The 21173-nt window shown below is 42.5% G+C and overlaps 1 protein-coding gene across 5 annotated transcripts in view; it reads left to right on the forward strand.

Moving 5' to 3' along the window:
* Window positions 1-21173, forward strand: part of KIF26B (kinesin family member 26B) — a 299877-nt gene that overhangs the window by 257090 nt on the left and 21614 nt on the right. For all 5 annotated transcript variants that reach the window (XM_081187996.1, XM_081187997.1, XM_081187999.1 and 2 more), the window contains 2 exons: window positions 14258-14420; window positions 17202-20607. In XM_081187996.1, coding sequence (XP_081044122.1) covers window positions 14258-14420; window positions 17202-20607 — 3569 coding nt within the window. The remainder of the gene's footprint in view (window positions 1-14257; window positions 14421-17201; window positions 20608-21173) is intronic.

Genomic DNA, 21173 nt, shown 5'->3' on the forward strand with positions numbered 1-21173 from the left:
AGTTCTCTAGTGCAGGAAATTGGGAAGGTCACGCTACAAGATGGTTGGCGTCTTGATGGGGGCCCCCTGCTACTTCAGATCAAGGGAATCTCACCCAACTGATCTAATTATGAAACCTTCTCAAAAGTTCATGAATATGCATGACACAATCACCAATATTTGACGTTAATTTCACTTGAGGAAATAACAACCCTCCACGTCTGAATTGTAATGATTCACAGCAGGGGAGTCCCAGGAAAAAAAATGTAGTATTCTCCTGAACAGAGACACAAGACAGTATTGTGAGACATGTTGTCCAGTATATGCTGTGTCATTAAGGTCATAAGATATTGGCAGCATTTTCACTGTCAGATATGAGGCCACCTGGAGAGTTTTCATGGGCTGCATTCACACACTTCCTTAGTTCATTTCCCCTACACTTCCCTAACTTAATCCCAGCGCAATATTTGAGCTTTTACATAGTGTAAAAGCCAATTCCAGAAAACTAATGGAATAAAACACATTTTTAGTGCTCATTTCCATGTTATCTGATTCCAGAAAAAAAAAATCTACTTGCAGTCTCCTTAACCCAGAAAATTGTGAGAGTAAAGTGATGAAATTTGGGTTGGCATACCAGCATACAGTTCTTTCCTGTTTTCATGGAGGAATCATTGGGGGGTGGGGTGGGAGGCAGAAGCATGCATGCGCGGAAATGGTAAGAGAGGAGTGACGGTGTCCAATGGCACCTGTTGTTGAGCAACACACCCACTGATGTGAATGAAGTTTAGCATTAACCTTTCCCTTTTCTCCTGCCGTTTCTGTCTAATGAAAATTGGGCAGAGACTATGAATTGTTTTGGACAATATGAAGGAGAGTTGGCAGAGGAAGTGTGTGCATGTCACACATCCTTTGTGCACTTTCTGTGTAACATTTGAAGTTTCACTTTGGGGGAGTAGCTCTGTATGTGGGAGCTAACATATCTCATCAAGGAGATGAATGGGTACCCTCTTTGGATAATATACAGGAAGCATCAATATACAAATAAAGACACACAAGTCACTTGGACTTCCTTTGTGTTTCATTGTTAGCATGTGAAGTTGCTCTGTGCTTCATCTGTGAATACAGCTGGTACTAAATAAATGTTCCAGTGGCTTACAACCAGCCACTTATTGCCATACATACTGTGCTGCTAAAGGCAATGAATTTTAACAAGCATTACCGAGTACTGTCAAGACTGATTGAGTTTGGAAGAGGTCACTGTCCTGTCTTGCCTCCTAAAGAATGCTATAGTGATTCCAGCTCCTTTGGGTAATCAGATTAATAACAGGGAAGGACATTTATTTGTGATGACAATATGTTATGTTTATACATGCATTCATCAATTCTGGAGACAATGCCAGGATCAGAGCCTTCCTTCAATATACAGTGGTGCCTCGCAAGACGAAATTAATTCGTTCCGCAAGTCTCTTCGTCTTGCGAGTTTTTCGTCTTGCGATGCACGGTTTCCCATAGGAATGCATTGAAAATCAATTAATGCGTTCCTAGGGAAACCGCCTTCAGCCTCTTCTGAAGGCTGGGGGGGGGGACACAAGGGCTTTTCTTCCCACCCCCAGCATTTTAAAAAACCCCGGGACAGCGGAGGACTTCTCCGCTGTCCGGGCGATCTTAAAATGCTGGCGGGCGGCATTTTAAAATCGCCCCGGGACAGCGGAGGACTTCTCCGCTGTCCGGGGCGATTTAAAAGCCCCTGGGAAGGCAGGCAGGGGGGACAAAGACTTTCGCCCCCCGCCCGCCTTCAGAAGGTGTTCCCGCCCTGCCGCCCGGCTTCGGAGCAGCGTTCCGAAGCCGGGCAGCGGGGGCAAGTGTTCCCGCCCCCCCTTCCGGCTTCGGAGCAGCGTTCCGAAGCCCAGCGGCGGGGGCAGGTGTTCCCGCCCCCCCGCCCGGCTTCGGAGCAGCGTTCCGAAGCCTGGCGGCGGGAGGAGACGTTCCCGCCCCACCGCCCGGAGGAGGTCCGAGGACAGTGGGGAAGACGCGCTGCGCTTCCCCGCTGTCCCGGATATTTCCCTATGGGCTGTCGTCTTGCGAAGCAAGCCCATAGGGAAATTCGTCTTGCGAAGCGCCTCCAAAACGGAAAACCCTTTCGTCTAGCGGGTTTTCCGTCTTGCGAGGCGTTCGTCTTGCAAGGTACCACTGTAAAGGCAAGCACTGTAAGACCCTAGCCTTTGTGTGTGTGCCATGAGTTGTTGGCTGTATTTAATGATGAAAGGAACTGCTATTCACATATGTATACACATATTTAAGAAGGGGTGAAAATTTGACTTTCTAAGAATTCCTGATTTTGGTACTATGCAAATTTATTTAAATGTAATCAGTCAGAAAGGTACACTCACAAACGTATGCTCAGCAGTAATTCACTTGACCAGCTGAAGTAATAACTATCGTATAGCAGGAGTATCACCTGATGTCTAACTCTTTATAGATACATTAGAAATTCCAAACATAGCAGCTGCTCTATGATAGCCTGACTACATGAAAGCTATCATGTGATTACCATAAGTCTGAGGAAATTTGCCTTCCAGTTGCATTAATATGACATGGCAACTGTGCTTCATTGCTCTTAGAAGCAATCTCTAACATTCTTGTTCCAAGCATGGTCAGGCATCAGGTGGAGAAAAGGAAACTTTCATTTTCCTCCAGGAGTTTTCTTTTTTGTAATTGCCCAGTGCCCTGTTTGCACAGTAGCTGATGTTTGTGCCATAAATGAAAGATGCAAGGAAGGACGGCTGTTAAAATGTCTCCATCGTTGACCTGCTAGAGGTTTGCGGGTGCCTCTTACTGCTGTTTGTGGAGACGTGAGTGCTTCCCTTTATTTTTATTTTTTTTATAAAATTTTTATTGGTTTTACAGAATTTTAAAGAACAAACAAACACTTAAAAAGACATACAAACACGTATAATTTCATAACATTTTTTCATAAACCTCTTTTCTGAGACTCCCCCATACCCCCCCCTTTCTGCATCCCAATGTCCATAATTTTATAGCAACTCCCAATTGTTCCTTTCCAACCTCTGTCATCTTAGTCATCTCTGTATTCTGCTTCCCTTTATTTTGGCCACTCATGCACTGGACAGTGTCCCCACTCCCCCACTCCTAAAAACTGTTTGGTTCCTCTAACTCCTGCCATGGTGCTTCTGTATAGAGCTGTGACATGGGATTTATAGTGAAGGGAGAATCTAAATTCCTGGGGAATCTCCACATAGGATCTACCAACTCAGCAAATTCAGGAAGTTGCTCCTAAGGAGATACCAGCTTATGTAGGAGGCCACGTTCTGCCTTGCAGACCGTGCAGCTGCACTGACCCCGCACTGTGTCTGAAATGTGGCTTTTGCTTTCTAAATGTTTGTCCTAGCAATTCAGTTTGCAAGCCACTGAAACACTGGCAGGCCACAGTACAGGCCTGGTCCTTTCTGCCTCTTGTTACTCTGCCTCTAATTCCCTATCAGGAGACTACCTTTATTAATAGATTGTTGGTTGTGAGTATATTCTGGTACTTATGAGTACAAAATGACTCATGTATGCCATTTATTTGTGAATATTGCAGTGCCTGGTGTGCAAACACAATTACTCTAGTCATCTGTTGTCTGTAGTGTATAACATCAGCACTATTTTAAAGATCCACCCACAGTCAGCAGTATTGTAGCAGTCAGACTCTTTTCTCTGACATAAGCATATGGATCCTAATTAGTTTTCAGTTTAACTGAGATTTCTTCTGTTATGATAAAATTTATTACAAGCTGCCCTCAATATAGAGATGTAGGCACGTGTACAAAATAATCTGTTTCTTTGCATTTTATCCTGATTTTTTGTTGTTTTCTGGTAGGTGCCTGTGAGATGGTTAAACAAGTAGAACATATAGGATCCACCTACTGGTGGACTGGATGATTAAGTGATAGAACATAAGTAGCTTTTTAAAATTTTATCTTAGCAGTGATGTTCACAGATAGAGAAACTCTGCTAATCCTTCCAATGATGTGCCAAAGGCACAAGTTCGTTTCAAAGAACAGACAAAATGATAGATGAAGAGATTCACTGGTCTCTACTCTGAGGACTCATGCTACAATCAGAGCTGGGGGGGGGGGAAATCATTTTTGTTAAACAATAAGTTCCACTGATAAAATCAGAGCTGAGTTGTAAAAATTATAAGGAACAGTTGAGCCCGTAGCATAATAGAAAGTAAAATTATGCAAATTATAAAGTACCTAGCCATAGGCTAATCTTACATAATGAAATGCTGAACAACATTTTGGTGGGATAGGAATAGAATCATACTCAAAAACATAATTTAAAACAGAACTGAAGATCCATGAATCTACCAGTAATATGTGTTCAAACCCTTTCAATGTAAAATGAACATATAAATGGTATAACCAAACAAAATAAAAGACCTGTGACACGCTGGTAACATATGAACTGTGCCCGTCAGTTTCCATTCTTTTTAATTTCATACATACTGTTTGTTGTTGTTTAGTCGTTTAGTCGTGTCCGACTCTTCGTGACCCCATGGACCAGAGCACGCCAGGCACTCCTGTCTTCCACTGCCTCCTGAAGTTTGGTCAAACTCATGCTGGTAGCTTCAACGAGGCCTTACAAATAGTGGGGGACAGAAGGCAAGCAAAATGAGAGGGAGATAGTGAAAGATACAGGAAATTGAATGCAGATTTCAAATAAATAAATAAATAAATAAATAAATAAATAAATAAATAAATAGGAGAGACAAGAAGGCCTTCTTAAACGAGCATACATACTGTTAGGTATTCCCAAATTCTCTGCACAATAAGATGTTCAGTGGTTCACTGGCTACCAGGGCTTGGTTTCCTTTGGAATTTAACTATTATTTAATAGGGTGTACACACTACGTTTTAGGCAAAATTGCCCCAAAGTGTGATATATATATATATTCCAACAACAGAACCATTTAAAAAATAATCAAAACACAAATAGTCCATCTATCTCTGGAGAACAGCATCCAATAGCCCAACCCCCAAAGGCCATGATGAAGAAAGGAGTCTTTGAGGCTCTTTAAAATTAACAAGGGAAGGCGTGACTTTACTGGAGGCTTGCTGGTGCTTTGTAATATTTGTGTTTGTTTAGAAGCATGAAGGTTGAGCACAGGTGGAATTACAGTATTAAACACTCCAATGGCTGTCGTAGGTTCAGTACTCCCACATCAGTTTCTCAATGAAGGTGCAGGAGGTAATGCATGCCCCCTTCCCCAAAATGGCTCTCCTCTCCCAGAATACTTACCAGTCATCATTTACGGTAAATGAAGATCTACCAGTTATTCCCTATGGCTGGTGTAGTAACCTTTGGCCCCCAGGTGTTGGAGAATGATAACTTCCATGCTTACTAGGGCTGATGGAAATTATAGTTCATCGACATCTGGAGAGCCAGAAAATCTCCACTCCTGCCCTATGGCAACCGATCACCTTAGTTTACCTTAGACTATGTCCAGCTGGACCTGTTCAGCCAGGGGTTGTTTTTTACCACCTTATAGTTTTTATTTTTACAATCACAAGCACACAGGGTTGGAAGAGACCCCGAGAGATCACCAATCCAACACCAAACCAGTAGCAACGTATTTGCTAAGAAGCAAAAATTGTATTTCTTCTGATGCTTTTTTTGTCATTTGGGCCCATAAACGTGTTTCCGTTATTTAAGAACTGGGAGTAATATTTTCAATTGTAGAGAGAAACCATTAGTAAGATTATTTTGTTTCTATTTTAAAAATCACCCTGCTCAACTCTGATGTCCAGTGTTGTTTAGCCCCAAATTCTGCTCACACAGTTTTTCTCTTGAATTTAGCTGCTGGGGCTACACATACATCACTCTCTTCAAAAAGAAGAAATCAGTTGTTATGAAGATGAGGAAATGTGGAGGGGTATTAACTTTAGCCCCCTTTTAACCCTGAATAGATTCAGAGACACCATTATTGCTTATTGAAAAGGGCTACACCCACATAGCCCTTGCAGGTGGGTCCAGGAGAGAATTGGCCATTGTACATAACACCCATGTGAATGTTCTGTTACTTTTCCAGTCCAGGGTACATCCACAATACATCTCTCACTCCTAGCTTGATCAGGAGAAAATATTTTACTGTAAGACTCTCGCATTTATATGCAGTTGTTCAACACTCTTTTCTGAATTCTAAGAGAGTTATGTTTTGTGCCACAAGTGGTTAATGACCCAGCCCTTTGGATTCTTTCTAAAACTCTTTGATTCTACCACCACCACCCCAGCTTGGAGAAAAGAGAGTTATTATAGAGTGAATTATTGCTTTTGAATAGGATCTTGTATATTGAAGTTAAAAGGAAAAGCACTGAGAACCTCTGTGCTTAACCTCTCTCCTCCTGCTATGAATTGCTTTCTGTATTTCTGGAGAGAAATTGCACATAATGTAAATGTGGCATTATAACACATGTATTTGACTGCCAGAAATAAAGTTCACCGATGAAGAAACTCCACTAAGCTTGTCTCCTGTTTCAGTGGTTTGCCCAGGGCACAAGTCAATTTCAAAGGACAGACAAGAAGAAAGACCAAGGAGCTCATTGGTGGCCATTCTTCTGAGGACTCAGTAAAGCTTGTAGGAGCTCGGCAAGAAAATGGGAGCGGAGTTGTGCAAATTACACAATTGAGCTTTTAGTATAGTCAGTCAAAATGCCAGGATTCCAGTGAATTATTCACACTTTCTGGCTGCTCTTCCCATTTCAGGAGACCTGTGGGAAGTATCACTGGTAACTCTCAGGACTTGCCACAATCTATTTGTAATCCATCCCAAAAGATCTGAGAAAAAATCATTATTATTTTCATGGACAATTGGTAAGCAAACCTTTACCAAATCATGTTGTTAAATTTTCAACATGAGTCTTTTCCAGAAAATACATCTGTTCTCTATGATTATTTTTTTAAAAGATATGGTGTAAAAATGAGTATATAATAAATAATAAGATTCCATTGATAATGTTAAACATAGGCCAATATTTACATAATGACAGGCAAAATTGCTTCCAAAGTTCTAGTCATCATAAGCATCAGTCATCCTGATGATTGTTCATCTGTTGTGTAGTGGCTGTTTAGATATTTTGCAATAACACACTGCTTGTACAATTGTGTGGTGTGTTTTATATCAAATGAAGGTTGATGTAATGATATTTATGTATATGGTATAAGCATTGAGATTTTAGTTACAATGCATATTTATCTCTCATCATCTCTTTTCAGGAGTCTCCCATATTACCAATATTTTCAGTGATGATTTTGCTATCTCACTGAAAGATATTTAGGCTAAAATATTCTGGATGCTTACATGCAAATACAGTGGTGCCTCGCAAGACGAAAAGAATCCGTTCTGTGATTCTCTTCGTCTAGTGGTTTTTTCGTCTTGCGAAGCAAGCCCATTGACGGATTAGCGCTATTAGCGCTATTAGCGGCTTTTAGCGGCTTATCTGCTGATCGGATCAGCTAATAAGCGGCTTAGCGGCTTAGAAAAAGGGGGGGAAAGGGAAAAAAACCAGCAGGAACTCGCAAGACATTGTCGTCTTGCGAAGCAAGCCCATAGGAAATTCATTTTGCGAAGCACCTCCAAAACGGAAAACCCTTTCGTCTAGCGAGTTTTTCGTCTTGCAAGGCATTCGTCTTGCGGGGCACCACTGTATGCCTTACTGAATGTACAGGAATCTGTACAGCATTGTGGCATACTGGGAACAATATAGATCTTGTGTAAATTATGGACTGTATTAGCTCTGTAATAGATTCATAATTATCTGATACTGGGGTTTGTTACATGCTGACTGAGAATAATTTAAAATTAATTTCTGTTGTAAGATTATGTGAAACTTAGTATGACTGTTGGTGGTAGGCAAGTGTTACTGCCCAAATTTACTAGAAAGAGTCTTCTAATAATGAAAAGGGTGATGGCAACAATAGCTGTTAAAAGGTCTAAGTACTAGAAAATGAGAGCAAACCAAAGGAAAAATGTATGAGTGAAGAACATTCGGGAATTGTTTTACCTTAAGGTCAAACTGTATGTTACATTGAATGTGTGACTACATTTAATGTATCTGTTTGAGTTGCATATCTCAAATGAATATTCATGCGTATCCCAGCTTTGACCTGTACTAAAGTGACAGTACACCTTATGCTTTTTAGGAACAAAGCAACTAAACATGCCATTTCTATGAAATTTACAAAACCAGGTCTGTTTTTCATGTCTTAGTAACACCGTAGCTTACTCTGACATTCATGTTTAATCTTCCTTTTTATAGAACTGCTTGTGTACCAGAAATGACTATGTCATAATAAAAGACAAACCCCATACAGGCAATTTTAGCAAACAAGACTGTGACTATTTTTCAGTGCAATTGGTTGTCACAATTCCTTTCTGTCCCTCTTCCTTTTTTCTGTTTCCTTTCTCTTTTAACCAGTAATCCTTCAAGAACTGGAATTACCTCTTATCTCTGTTTCTCCAGCATACAAAAACAATTAAACCCCATAACTAAGCATAGTTTTATTCTGTTCCACAATGTAAATGTTTATTAAAGCAGGAATGTCTACAGTTCTGGGCCAAGACATTTTGCTTCCTGAGGTGAAAATAGTACTGAAAGCATCTCACTCGGCCCAATCGTAGGTCTGGGCCTGACAGACGTATGGGATCATTGTTAGGGTACGTTGTTGAGGACCTCAAAACCTCAGATTGACTTCCTGTCTAAAATTCTTAATTCCTGTCTATAAAACGCGACGATAGCAGGGTTGCAACATTAATTAATGAATCAAAAAGTTCTACCTCAATATAAAAAATTGAGCTGTGTAGATCTCTTGATCATCAAGCTCACACTGATCTTTAAAAGGATGTGTGTATATTCCAGGCTCAGCAGAAAATGGAGGTTCTATTAGTCCAGCATTTTCTTCTGGAAGTTTACTAGCAGGGCATGCTGTGAAAGTGATGCTTATCTTCTGTTTTATTTATGTCTTGCTTCTAATAATCGGAGGAATTTTGCCCATTTACACAGAGGTTCCATTATGCCATCATAGCTAATGACCATTAACAGACATAACTTCCATGAATTTTCCTAATCGTTTTATCAAAGGCATCTAAACTTGCAGACAACACCACAAACATCATCTTGTGTAGTAACATGATGTTTAACCTGACCCTCCTATTGAAGAGTATTGACAATTGCACTACAAGGAGTAGGGCTGGGATCCAACCATGATGTTTCACAATTTAGAGAAGACTTAGCACACCACACCAATCAAATGCTGCTATGCTATACCAAATTAAACTACTTTTTCTTATTAGTTGACTAATACAGACAGAAGCAGGTGCAGGCATAATGTTTATATTTACTGACTACATGAAATATATTAACATTTGCTCACTTTCTGCCAATAAATTACTGTGTGACAGCAGGCTCAAGGGCGTACAACGCCTTATCATGTAATAATCACACACCTAGGTGGTTAATAGCATTTGCCATTGGCCTGCTGCCTAGCAAGAAACCATGATATGTGATTTGTATAGGGACACATGCCATGGCATGTTATATGGCTTAATAAAAAAAAACCAAGGTTCTGTTTTCAGCTTTAATTTTGCTGTCACCAATGTTTGCATTCCTGTTTTTTTATTGGTTAGAGTCCTACGAGAGATGGAAAGGAAGAATGAGGGGGGGGGAGGAAAGATAAAATATTTATAACTTAATATGTTTTAGACCTGGAATAAATACATAAAATTGTCTAAATAATCTCCTAGGGACAGGGGAATCTTGAGCCAATGTTTTTAACTTGGTTCCCATTCTTTTGTATATTTCCTTTTTCGTTTGGAAATGAAATTGGTGCTGTTCATCATCTTCTTTTTTTAGTAATCACCTTGACAATCACAGACAGAACACTCCTTTCTGATCATTCACATTCAGCTCAAGGTGCGAGGAGGTACATCTGAATGCAAGGGAAGCATACTGAATCCTAGTTCTCAGTGAGGTAGCAGCTTTGTGTTTGGGCTTCTGATTGCAGCACTTCAGGCTTGCCAATAAGGGTTCCCAGGGTGGGATGGCTCCCTGACTGTAAAAGGATTCCTGCACACAGAAAAACTAACATGCCAAGGAGAAGGCTAGACTATAATATTTCTAATAATAATTAGTGTGTGTTTATGGAGGCCCAGTACCCACCTGCAACCCAAAATGGTATAGCCGAGGCAGTTTTATTATTTCAATGTCAATTATATATTTGCATTTTTTAAAAGTATCCTTGAGTGGCATGGGAAGTCTCAAACCCATCAGCTGACTGGCAATTCTGTCCCTCTACAGCTTACTGGGGCCTGTTCTCCATCAGTCCTGTTCCTTGCAAGGCTCCACTTCCAGCAAAATTAAAATAAATGTATCAGAACTAATTGTTCTGACCTGTCCATACCAGATTCCCACAGCAGCAAGGCAGGACAGTGGCTGAAGCACCATGGATAGATTCAAGTGAGCAATTTGCTGTGACAGAGGCAGAAGGTGAACTAAGGCCTAGCTTCCTCCGGTCCACCTTCCCCAAGGTCCACCCCATTTGGGCTAAAGAAGATGGCTGTTGAAGGGCCAAATATTCCTAGTGTGCAAAGGAGCACTTTGTCCCATCTGGCATGGTCCCAGCACCATTTGTCAGGTTGTTAGCAATGGAAGCCCTTGATTCCTTTGAGGAGCCTGGTTCAGGGGGGCAGTAATCCCTTGTACAACTCGAGCAGTCTCACAGCAGCCAGAAAGTCAATATCTGTGATCCACAACATTGAAGAGTCTTCCCTAGAAAGGGTAGAAAGGGTAGTTTGGCTATAGTCAATAACTGGCTGAATAATCAACAACAACATTAGATGGTAGGCAGGGACCAGGTGATTACAGTGGCTCCCAATTTGTGGAATGCTCTCCCCAGGGAGGCTTGCCTATCACCTTCATTGTACATCTTTTTGTGCCACGTGAAAATGTTTCTCTTCAGCCAGGCCTTTGGTTGATTAACATTCTGTGTCTTTTTAAATATTTTTTTTGGGGGGGGGGCATGCTATTGGTTTGTTTTGCTTTTGTTCTTATTTTTATTATGTATTATGTGTTTTTATTTTATATTTTTATGCTGTGAACCACCCTGAGATTTTTGACTGAAGGTGGTGTACAAATTAGTTAATTAATTATAACTATATTCCTCATAACACAGAATTCTAACTGCGTCTTTGGGAACAGAGCTACTGAATTGCTGTCACACAAGGGTAATTTAGGACAGGGGATTTGTGCCATCTTGAAAGGCCATATTCAGAATGTTTTGATCCATATTTTGGTATGCTACTTTTATTAAAGTTGAAGTCAGCAGAAATATCTTTTGATATAAAATGTTTTGTGGGGTATTTTTACATAACAATTATCCTTTTTCAAAGTACCTTTGATTACCCCACTAGAAATAACCTAGCTTCTGAAGAATATTGGCTTATTTTCCTTATTGAAATAAAGCACCCATCTTCCTTTATTCTGACAGAGGGATAGAATCAGCTTTCAAAAAAATACAGATGCCCTGTGCATTTGTATACCTATTTGTAGGGTACCGGTATATTTTGAAATATAATAGGTGTGATTAAAGAGAAAAAAGAATCCAGAGATTTAAACTGCTGCAAGATCAAAGGAACAGAGGCAGCAACTACTAGCTGGCTTGTGTCTGATGGCATTTTTTCTGTCTGTGTGTGGGGTTTTTTTAAAAACATCATTAGCATATCTTATTGAAAGAGATAATTGAACCATTGAATTGGGAGGTCCAGATCTTGAATATAAAATGCAAAATATTTGCAAATTGCATGATTAGTAACCTTTCCTTTGTAGTTTTCTTTTGGGAAGCTGTGTATCTAGCTATAAGAAAGGAGGCAGCTAACTGTAGCCTACGGCAAAGGGAAGATTATCAAGATAATGCTAGACTTTTTTTGAGTCGAATATGAAACATTGCTGGTTTTTAAAATCATCTGTTGTTATTTATAAGCATAATCTCAATATATGTAGCACAGGAATGTGCGTAATATCATCTCTCTTCCAACAGCAAGAATGCACTTCAGCGTAATTCAGGGTTCAGGTGACCTACACACATCCATCATTTATAAGTCTCGAGGAAGACCACACCAGTTTGCTGATGATGGCTGCATGACATAGTTATTCTCATGAGACCTAGATGTAGTCTGTTGCCCTTTTGCACTGTCATTCCATGTTGTGCTTTGATGGACGCATGAGTAAATGAAAGGCTTGGTATCGATTTCCATACAGATGTTAATAATTTCTGTGTACATCATCCATGGAATAGTGGTTACTCTTGCACAGAATTTGATATTGCAGTATTCCTTGATGAAGAGATGATGCACGAAGCTTGCACAACAGCCTTTTATCTCTTGGTCTGTGTGGATTCAAAGCTGAATCAGAGAAATGAATGCATTTTTCCTTGCTGTCATCTTAATGGACTTTTGTTTACATCACATGCCATCAAATACTGTAGAGGGATTGACTAGCTCTGCCCACAGGAAGCTGAGAACCGGCAGATTCTGTACAAAACAGAAGGTTGCACTTGAACTTTCTGGGGAAACTTTCAGACTTTCTGGTGGATGCTTTGTTTAGACATGATGAAATGGAGCCATTTGCTGCTGAATGGATCTATTTAGGATAGCAATATGTCTTGCAGCCAGTGTCTTTAGGCTCACTCTCTTAAGAAAAATAATCAGGAAATAATTTGCTTATCTTGTACTTTATCTGTAAACACACACACACTCACAATAGAGCTGCTATATCTGCACATAGTAACTCTATTGTGTGTGTGTTAGTATCCCGCTCCCTCACAGCAAGCAGTTCCAGCAAATTACCCCTTGTGGCAGCAGGGGGAAGTACCAGTAGAGGCTGGTGCTCATTGGTTCTGGTTGGGCAGGGAAGCCAATGTTAGGTGGTGCCAGAACCAATCACACCAGGTGGGTGCAGGCCCCAGGAGACCTCAGAGGGCAGCCTTTGCTATTTCCTCCCTAGGGGTGTGAGGATACCAGCAGAGCCTACTATTCACCAAGAGGCAGCTGTAGAGGCAGCATTGGGTGGACATTGCAGAGGAGGAGGCAGATCTGACTTCCAAGGAGTGTGCCACAGCCACTACTGCCACTGCTGCAGCAACCTCAGGCAGTGCATTCATTGGAGGCCGGATTTGCTGCCCCGTGGATCCTGACACCCAATTGCCTTACTTTGTCTCATGGCTGGCCTTGGAGCCAACTAATTTTAGTTTTGTCCACATCCTCCTCCCTGCTGAGTTCTGCAGGGAACTAAGGATGGTGGGGTATAAATAATAAAATAATTATTATTATTATTATTATTATTATTATTATTATTATTATTATTGAGGAGGGAGCATAATTCCCATCCATTCCCATAGGGCTCTCAAAGGACAAGTGCCTGGTGAATTGTACCCTTGTTAACTGCATTAATAGAATGAATGGTTCCCACTATCATCACATAACACAGTGACTGTTTTACTCCTGAATTGTCTTGTGCACTGCTGACAAGAGGCAGGGTTTGGTTTGGGGTTGTTCTTTTTTTAAAAAAAATCATTTAAATAAGTTTTTGTTGTTGAATTTTTGATGGCACGCCATCGCCTGCAGTAATAATTGGGGTTGCATTAATGGATAATGTTAGCAGAGTTTCTTCAGTGCCAAAGCAATTGTCATGCAATACCATTTGCAGGTCTCATTACAATCATTGGAAGTGATGGAGAGGCGGAGGTTGCAAGGTCTTCTAAAAATGAGTCCGTTCACTGACTCAGTGTGTGACAGGGAGAAAATGGGACAAACTAATTCCACCTTCAGACATCAAAAAGAATGAGCGGAGGTGAAACTTGTGATGTGTTTTAAGGCCTGATCCTTCTGTGCCTTTAAATCCAGCTGGGTTTTCTTTTAAAACTAGTTAGCCCAGAATAGGTTCCTGGTGATGAGGCGGCTTCCAGTGCTAAAATACTGCTGAAAATGTGCTAGGAAAACAAGACAGGCAGAAAACCCTTGAAAGATAAGAGCCTCTCCATTTCAGTGCAGGGATTTTCCAGCTTGTTCAGAGGCAGATGTAGTGCACTAGAATCCCGGAGAACAATGCTAATTAGTATTCCATTAAAAAGGAAGAAATCTTGCTGAGACCTGGAGTCACATCCCGACAGTCGAAGTGAAACATGGCTCACTAATGTAGCCTTAATTCTTTTTATTTTGCAGAGACAGCAAGCTGACCATGTTGCTCCGGGAGTCCCTTGGGAACATGAACTGCCGTACTACCATGATAGCTCACATTTCGGCAGCTGCAGGGAACTATGCTGAAACACTTTCCACCATCCAGATTGCATCCAGGGTTTTAAGAATGAAGAAAAAGAAAACAAAGGTAAGGACAAGGGGGAAACTCTTTTGTTGCTGTGCTCTGGAAAGAGTATGACAAGCTAGGGATCCGAAAGAAATGGGAGAGGCCTTGAAAGTGCAGCTTCTAACAAAAATCAATATTCTTAATTTCTGATGGTATGGCAGTACATCCGAGTGCATGAGGGAAATCATATGTTCATTGTTAGATGAATGATTGGTTATAATAGGCACAGAAATGGCAGAGTTCAAACTCTGATGTTGCTTTCTTGAAGTCTATGTAGCATGGAATCCTGGTTAAAAGTCAAGCTGGAATAATTTATTAACATCATTCACATTAGCAGCCTAAGGATTGTTAAATGTGAGCTGAGATCAATTAACAGATTCTACAAAATATCACTGCACAACAATCTCTTCCCAGAAGAGATCTCTGCAACAGAGCATGCTGTAGTGTGTGACACCAATGTTAATTTTGATAGCATTTCCCTCATTAACCTTACAATGAGCACAAACTTTTTTTTTTTAAAAAAAAAGACTAGCTGATGTGGTCTGGGTGGTACTAATTCAGCCAGTGCATTTGAAGCATGATATTTTATCTTGAGAGTGAAAATTGAGAAGCTTGGTGTTCTGATCTGAATTCTATATAGTTCTTTTAGAGAAGATTGCATATACCAATGCTCAGTTCTGATAAAAATCAGAAGCTAACATGTATTTACAGCAAGAAAAGGTTGATCCAGCACACGTTATTTTATATCTCTTCTTCTCTAGCCACTATCTAAATAAAACTGAACATTAATTAAAATTTGCAACAACTAAGTAAAACTGTGAAAGTTAGTTGCCTAGGACTTTAGTATGGAGAGTATGTTCCTTCACAGTCACTGAGACTTTTTACTTCTTTTTGAAGTTAGACATGTGGGATCAGGACTTGGTAGAAGTGCCTCTCTAAGGAGACTTGCCTTGTTCCTACTCTGGACAATTTCTGCCAGCAGATAATGGCTTTTTAATTTTGGAAACTTCCTTCTCTTAAGCAAGCAATCAGCTTTTATTGCAGCTTAAGGCTGCAATCCAATACTTACCTCAATAGGACTTCCTTCTGTGCCAACATGTATTATGCTGCTAGTTGCTTATATTTTAATGCTGGGAGTGGTTTAATTGTTATTTCATTTGATATTGGCTTCAGTAGTTTGTGGAAATCACTTTGAAAGGAGGCTCATAAAATGTATAAAGAAATAAAATGAAAGTCCCACTGTGTTAAAGTGTATCAGAAAACACATATTAACTATAATAAAAAAAAAGATAACTTGGACAGAGAAGTAGTGGAATCCTTTCTTAGAGATCTTTCAGAAAGTTACTGAGCGCGTCTATTTGGCATTATTAAAATCTAGGAAATGTTAGTATTACTTGAGCTTTTGTTGCTGGAAACTGGACTAGAGGATCAATGTGTTCCCCTGCATCCTGAAATGCGGAGGTGAACCCTCTTTTATATAGTTAATGGAAGAAAGGCGTGGGAGGCATGGTTTGTTTTTTTCCATTCCTTCTTTTCTGCTTTCATCCCCACCGCTGTAATCACAGAAGTAAGCCCCCTTGATTCTAGCGAAATACACTTCCAAGTGTGCTTATCCCAGCCACCTAATTAAGTGATGGGTGTTGCTTACTCAATGCTCATCCACTTTCAACTAGTATGTTTCAGCTCAACATCATTAGCCTTTGGTTTTAGCTGTAGACTTCAGTCATCCATCTAAAGTAACTCCACTGTGATCAGTGAATGAATTTCAGAGTAAATAATTGCAAGAATGCCATGGCAGGCTTTTTAATGAATTTGTTTTAACAACTGTCAGAAGGAACCCTGGGATCAAAGTGGCATGCAGCCCAATCTTACACATATTTAGTTGGTAGAGCAATTTACTGAGTTCAGCAGAAGACTTGCAGCATCAGGCATTTTTCCTCAATATGATTGCACAACAACATACCCCAGTAAGTGACATTGCTGTCTGACTGTATAGGGTATTTATAAACAGGCATGAAGACCATACTATTGACAGCGCATGAGTTGGAGCTCTCCATGATAAGGAGTTGGTCCATGTTATCTTGGGCAGATCACTACTGTTCAACCTCAGTTTTTCATATGAAAAATGGGAATAATATTGACAAAACTCATAACAAAGGAATGAAGGAGAACCTTATAAAAGTAACATGTTTGAAATGAATTGGTTTTCATTTCACTTTAGAACTTGATTTTACTCTCTGTGATTCTGCTAAAGCCCAGTGTGCATGAACAGAGGAGCCGTGAGTGAGGATGGAAGTCAGCTTGCACCTGTGGTCCAGAGTCACTGCAGCTTCCCAGTAAGGAGAAGGGCAAGGCCCTGGGGAGGTCAGTGCTGTGCAGATGCACCTGCGGAGCCAATCTGCCCCTCCTGTTGGTGCATCCACACCGTGCCGAGCTCCCCACTGCCTCACCCTTCTCCCTCCCAGTAAGCAAGTCCCCTCCCCACCAACTGCTCCTGTATGAACAAATAGAGCAGTATGACAGCTGCTTAAACCCAAGCACATGGAGCTGTTTGAAATGCTAAACCATTTCTGTACAGCAAGCTGCCACGTGGACTTGGCGGCTTTATCCCTGATGCAAGAAGCCACCAGCTTCACATAGCACTCTACTGCATGTTGAATGAAGCAGTCTCCATGCCCGGTGGCCTTTGCAGTAGCCTCTGCATGCATGAAGGCTTATATGAGAGCATGGGGTGTGGATTTCAGCTCCATGGAAGGGGGTTCTTCGAAATGCTAACCTTTCACCTGTCTTCCTACCCAACAGTACACGTCAAGCTCTTCAGGAGGAGAAAGTTCTTGTGAAGAAGGGAGGATGCGGAGGCCAACCCAGCTGAGGCCCTTCCATTCTCGGAACGTTGTTGATCCAGACTTCCCCATTCTTCACTTGTCAAGTGACCCAGATTATTCTTCTAGCAGCGAACAGTCATGTGACACCGTCATTTACGTTGGCCCCAACGGCACAGCCCTTTCGGACAAGGAACTGACCGACAACGAAGGTCCCCCCGATTTTGTCCCCATAGTTCCTGCCCTTCAGAAGACCAAAACTGAAGGCAAGCTGGAGGACATGAGTGAGACAGCGCCCAGCACTTCTGAGAGAGACTGCTTGAAGTGCAATACATTTGCAGAACTCCAGGAGAGGTTAGACTGCATTGACGGCAGTGAGGAGACTGACACGTTTCCTTTTGAAGAACTGCCTGTTCAGTTCAGCTCCGACCAAGTGACTAAGTGCCCTGTGTCAGGCCAAGCAGCAGAGCTCACTAGTACATCAGAAGAAGGCCTGGCAGGCTGCCAAGAACCTGATAAAGATTTCAAGGAAAACCTGAATGCAACAGCCAACAAAATTCAGGGAAGCCATTCCCCTGTTCACACCGGGGTGCTTAATGAGGCACCCACCCCTCCATCACCTAGGAGTGTTACAGGCAGTCCAAGTAGCCACACAAACTGTTCCCAGCAATCCCACAGCACGGATCTGCAGAGCAGCCGAGAAAGCCTGAACACTTGCGGCTTTGTAGAAAGCAAGCCTCGGCCCATGGGTTCCCCACGGCTTGGCATTGCAAGCCTTTCCAAGACATCCGAGTACAAGCCGCCCACTTCTCCTTCTCAGAGGTGCAAGGTTTACACCCAGAAAGGGGTGCTGCCCAACCCTGCACCACCACCGTCATCCTTAAGCAAGGACTCCGGGATGGTGTCCAGTGAGTCTCTGATGCAGCCAGAGATCCGCACTCCTCCCATTGGCATGAGCCCACAGCTCATGAAAAAGTCTGTGTCTTCCAGCAGTGCTGATTATGGGGAGCCCATTGACAACGAAGAGCAGCAGGAGCAACAGCAAGAGCCACCTCTTTCTCCTGAGTCGAAGAAGGAGATTTTGAGCACCACCATGGTCACGGTGCAGCAGCCCTTAGAGCTGAACGGAGAAGATGAGCTGGTATTCACCCTGGTTGAAGAACTGACCATTAGTGGGGTTCTGGAGAACGGACGTCCAACAAGTATCATCAGCTTTAACAGTGATTGTTCTGTGCAAGCTCTGGCCTCCGGGTCTAGGCCGGTTAGCATTATCAGCAGCATCAGTGAAGATCTTGAATGCTATGCCAGTACAGCTCCTGTGTCTGAGGTCAGTATCACCCAGTTTATGCCTCTTCCAAAAATGGGACTGGATCACAAAGCTGAAGAGGCTGAAAGCAGACGTTCCTCTATCAGCTCGTGGTTGAGTGAAATGAGCACCGGAAGTGATGGCGAACAGTCATGCCACAGCTTCATAGCCCAAGCATGCTATGGGCATGGGGAAGCACTGGCAGATGCGCCCATTCCTGAACTGGCAAGAGGCGTACAGAACAGCAGTGTGGTTTGTATAAATGACAAGCAAAAGCCAGTCACCGAGGAAATATTTGTACTGCCAGAGGTTACCGATGAAAGTATTAATAAAATGTCACCTATCAAAGGTTGTAAAATATCAGCCCTGGGAAAGACTATGGTCACAATATCAAACACCACAAGCCTAAGCAGTTGTGAAGGTTTCATTCCAATGAAGACCAACATTACTGTGTATCCATGTATTGCTGTTAATCCCTTTAAAGCACAAGAGCCGCCTGAGACCATATCTGTAGTGTCGTCACCAGCAAAAGTTCCCCAGCCTCAAGAGGTGAAGGAATCCAGTGTAAGAAAAGAGATAAAATTTGATGATCCTTGGCTAAAGAGGGAAGACAGTGTGAAAAAAGAAAGCTGTGGCCCCAAGGCTGAAGCCATCACTCAACAAAATAAGAAGCAGAAGTCAGCAGACAGGTTTAGCAGCAGTAGCGGAGAGACTTCCAGCTCCCCGGGAACGGAAAACCTGAAGAGGGTTGTAGATGGATGTGAAATGGGACTTCCCAGTTCCACAGCCCACAGCCCAGCACACACTACGGAGAGCTTTAAAAATGGCAGCCTCACAAGAGGCGTTCAGAAGGCCAGCAAGCTGGAGGAATTGGATGCTGTTTCCTATCATTACATTGAGGAGAACAGTGCCATTAGCTGTTCTGTTGGGTCCCAGACTTCCAGAGCTAGCTTGGAAAGAAGGATTGCGTCCCCCAAACACTGCGTTCTCACACGTCCAAAAGGAACTCCGCCGTTGCCTCCCGTGAGGAAATCTAGCCTCGATCAGAAAAATAGGGCCAGCCCTCAGCACAGCACTTGCAGTAGCAGCACCAGCAGCCCTTTGAACCAACCAGCCCCTTTCCTGGCTAGTTTTCCCGATGAGCTGAATGGGAAACAAAAGGGTTCCAGTATGGAGAGCGGTAACAATAGCAGCAGTAAATTGTTTAGTGCCAAACTTGAACAGCTGGCCAGCAGAACCAATTCCTTGGGAAGGTCCAGTGGGAGCCATTATGAGTGCCTGTCTTTAGAAAGGGCAGAGAGTCTGTCCTCTGTCAGCTCCAAGATGGGTCCTGGGAAAGACACCACAATGCCCAGAGCTGGGAGAAGTTTCAACCGCAGTGCAATGTCCTCACCCACAAACTCAGGCCTTTCTCAGTCTGCAGGGGCCTCGCCAAAGGCCAGTCAATCAAAGATCTCTGCAGTGAGCAAGCTCCTCTTGGCAAGTCCTAAGGCTCGAAGCCTGGCTGCCTCAACCACCAAAACACTTAGCTTCTCTACCAAGTCCCTCCCTCAGTCTGTGGGGCAGAGTTCAGGCTTGCCTCCAAATGGAAAGAATATGTCCTGGTCTACTCAGTCTCTCAGCAGGAACAGGGGCTCTGGGCTCTCCTCAAAACTGCCCCTCAGAGCTGTCAATGGGAGGATCTCAGAACTTCTGCAAGGAAGCACTGGCACCAGAGGGCTGCAGTTGCGTAGGAACTCAGACACAGATGATCGCAGTGCCGTCCACGGAGAAGAGAAGCCAACTGTTCACCTGCTGCCTTCACCTTACAGCAAGATCACTCCACCTCGGAAGCCTCACCGCTGTAGCAGTGGCCACGGAAGTGACAACAGCAGTGTCCTGAGTGGGGAGCTGCCACCTGCCATGGGGAAAACAGCCTTGTTCTACCACAGTGGAGGAAGCAGCGGGTATGAAAGCATGATGAGAGACAGTGAAGCAACGGGAAGTGCTTCCTCAGCACAAGATTCTATGAGCGAGAACAGCAGCTCCCTCAGTGGGAGGTGCCGAAGTCTCAAAAATCCAAAGAAGCGTTCGAATACAGGTATGTCCTTAGACTTGTACATTGAGAAATAGCACCGAGACCTGCTGAGTAGGTTTCAGAGTTACTTACCTTATTGGGGGGGATGCAAAAAACTTTTCCATTGGAAATTAAGGCATTTCAAGGTGATTAACTCAGGAAGAATTGGGCAGAAGAGGATGAACGGCCCTGGGAGACCAAGACATGTGCCCATATTGTGAGCTAGAATAATATGTGACACTGTAGAACATCTTTACTGCTTGCATGGCATGGAAGTTCAGCTGGGGGAAATTAACAGAGAATTTCTGTGCTTTTTGTTAGGTGAGTAAATATGTGACTATGCCAGGTCTTCTGTTAAACCAACCTTCTCCAGCCTGGTGCTGCCCTCTAGATGCCTTGGTCTCCAGCTTCCATCAGCCCCAATCAGCATAGCCAGTGGTCAGGGATGATGGGAACTGTAAACCAAAACAACTGGTGGGCACCAACTTGACTTGGATATCTTCAGTCTTCTCCTCCTTCTCCTTCTCCTTCTCCTTCTCCTTCTCCTTCGTCTTCTTCATCATCTTCGTCTTCTTCTTCGTCTTTTCCTC

Source organism: Podarcis bocagei (assembly GCF_964188305.1).
Source record: "Podarcis bocagei genome assembly, chromosome: 3".
Lineage (NCBI taxonomy): Eukaryota > Metazoa > Chordata > Lepidosauria > Squamata > Lacertidae > Podarcis > Podarcis bocagei.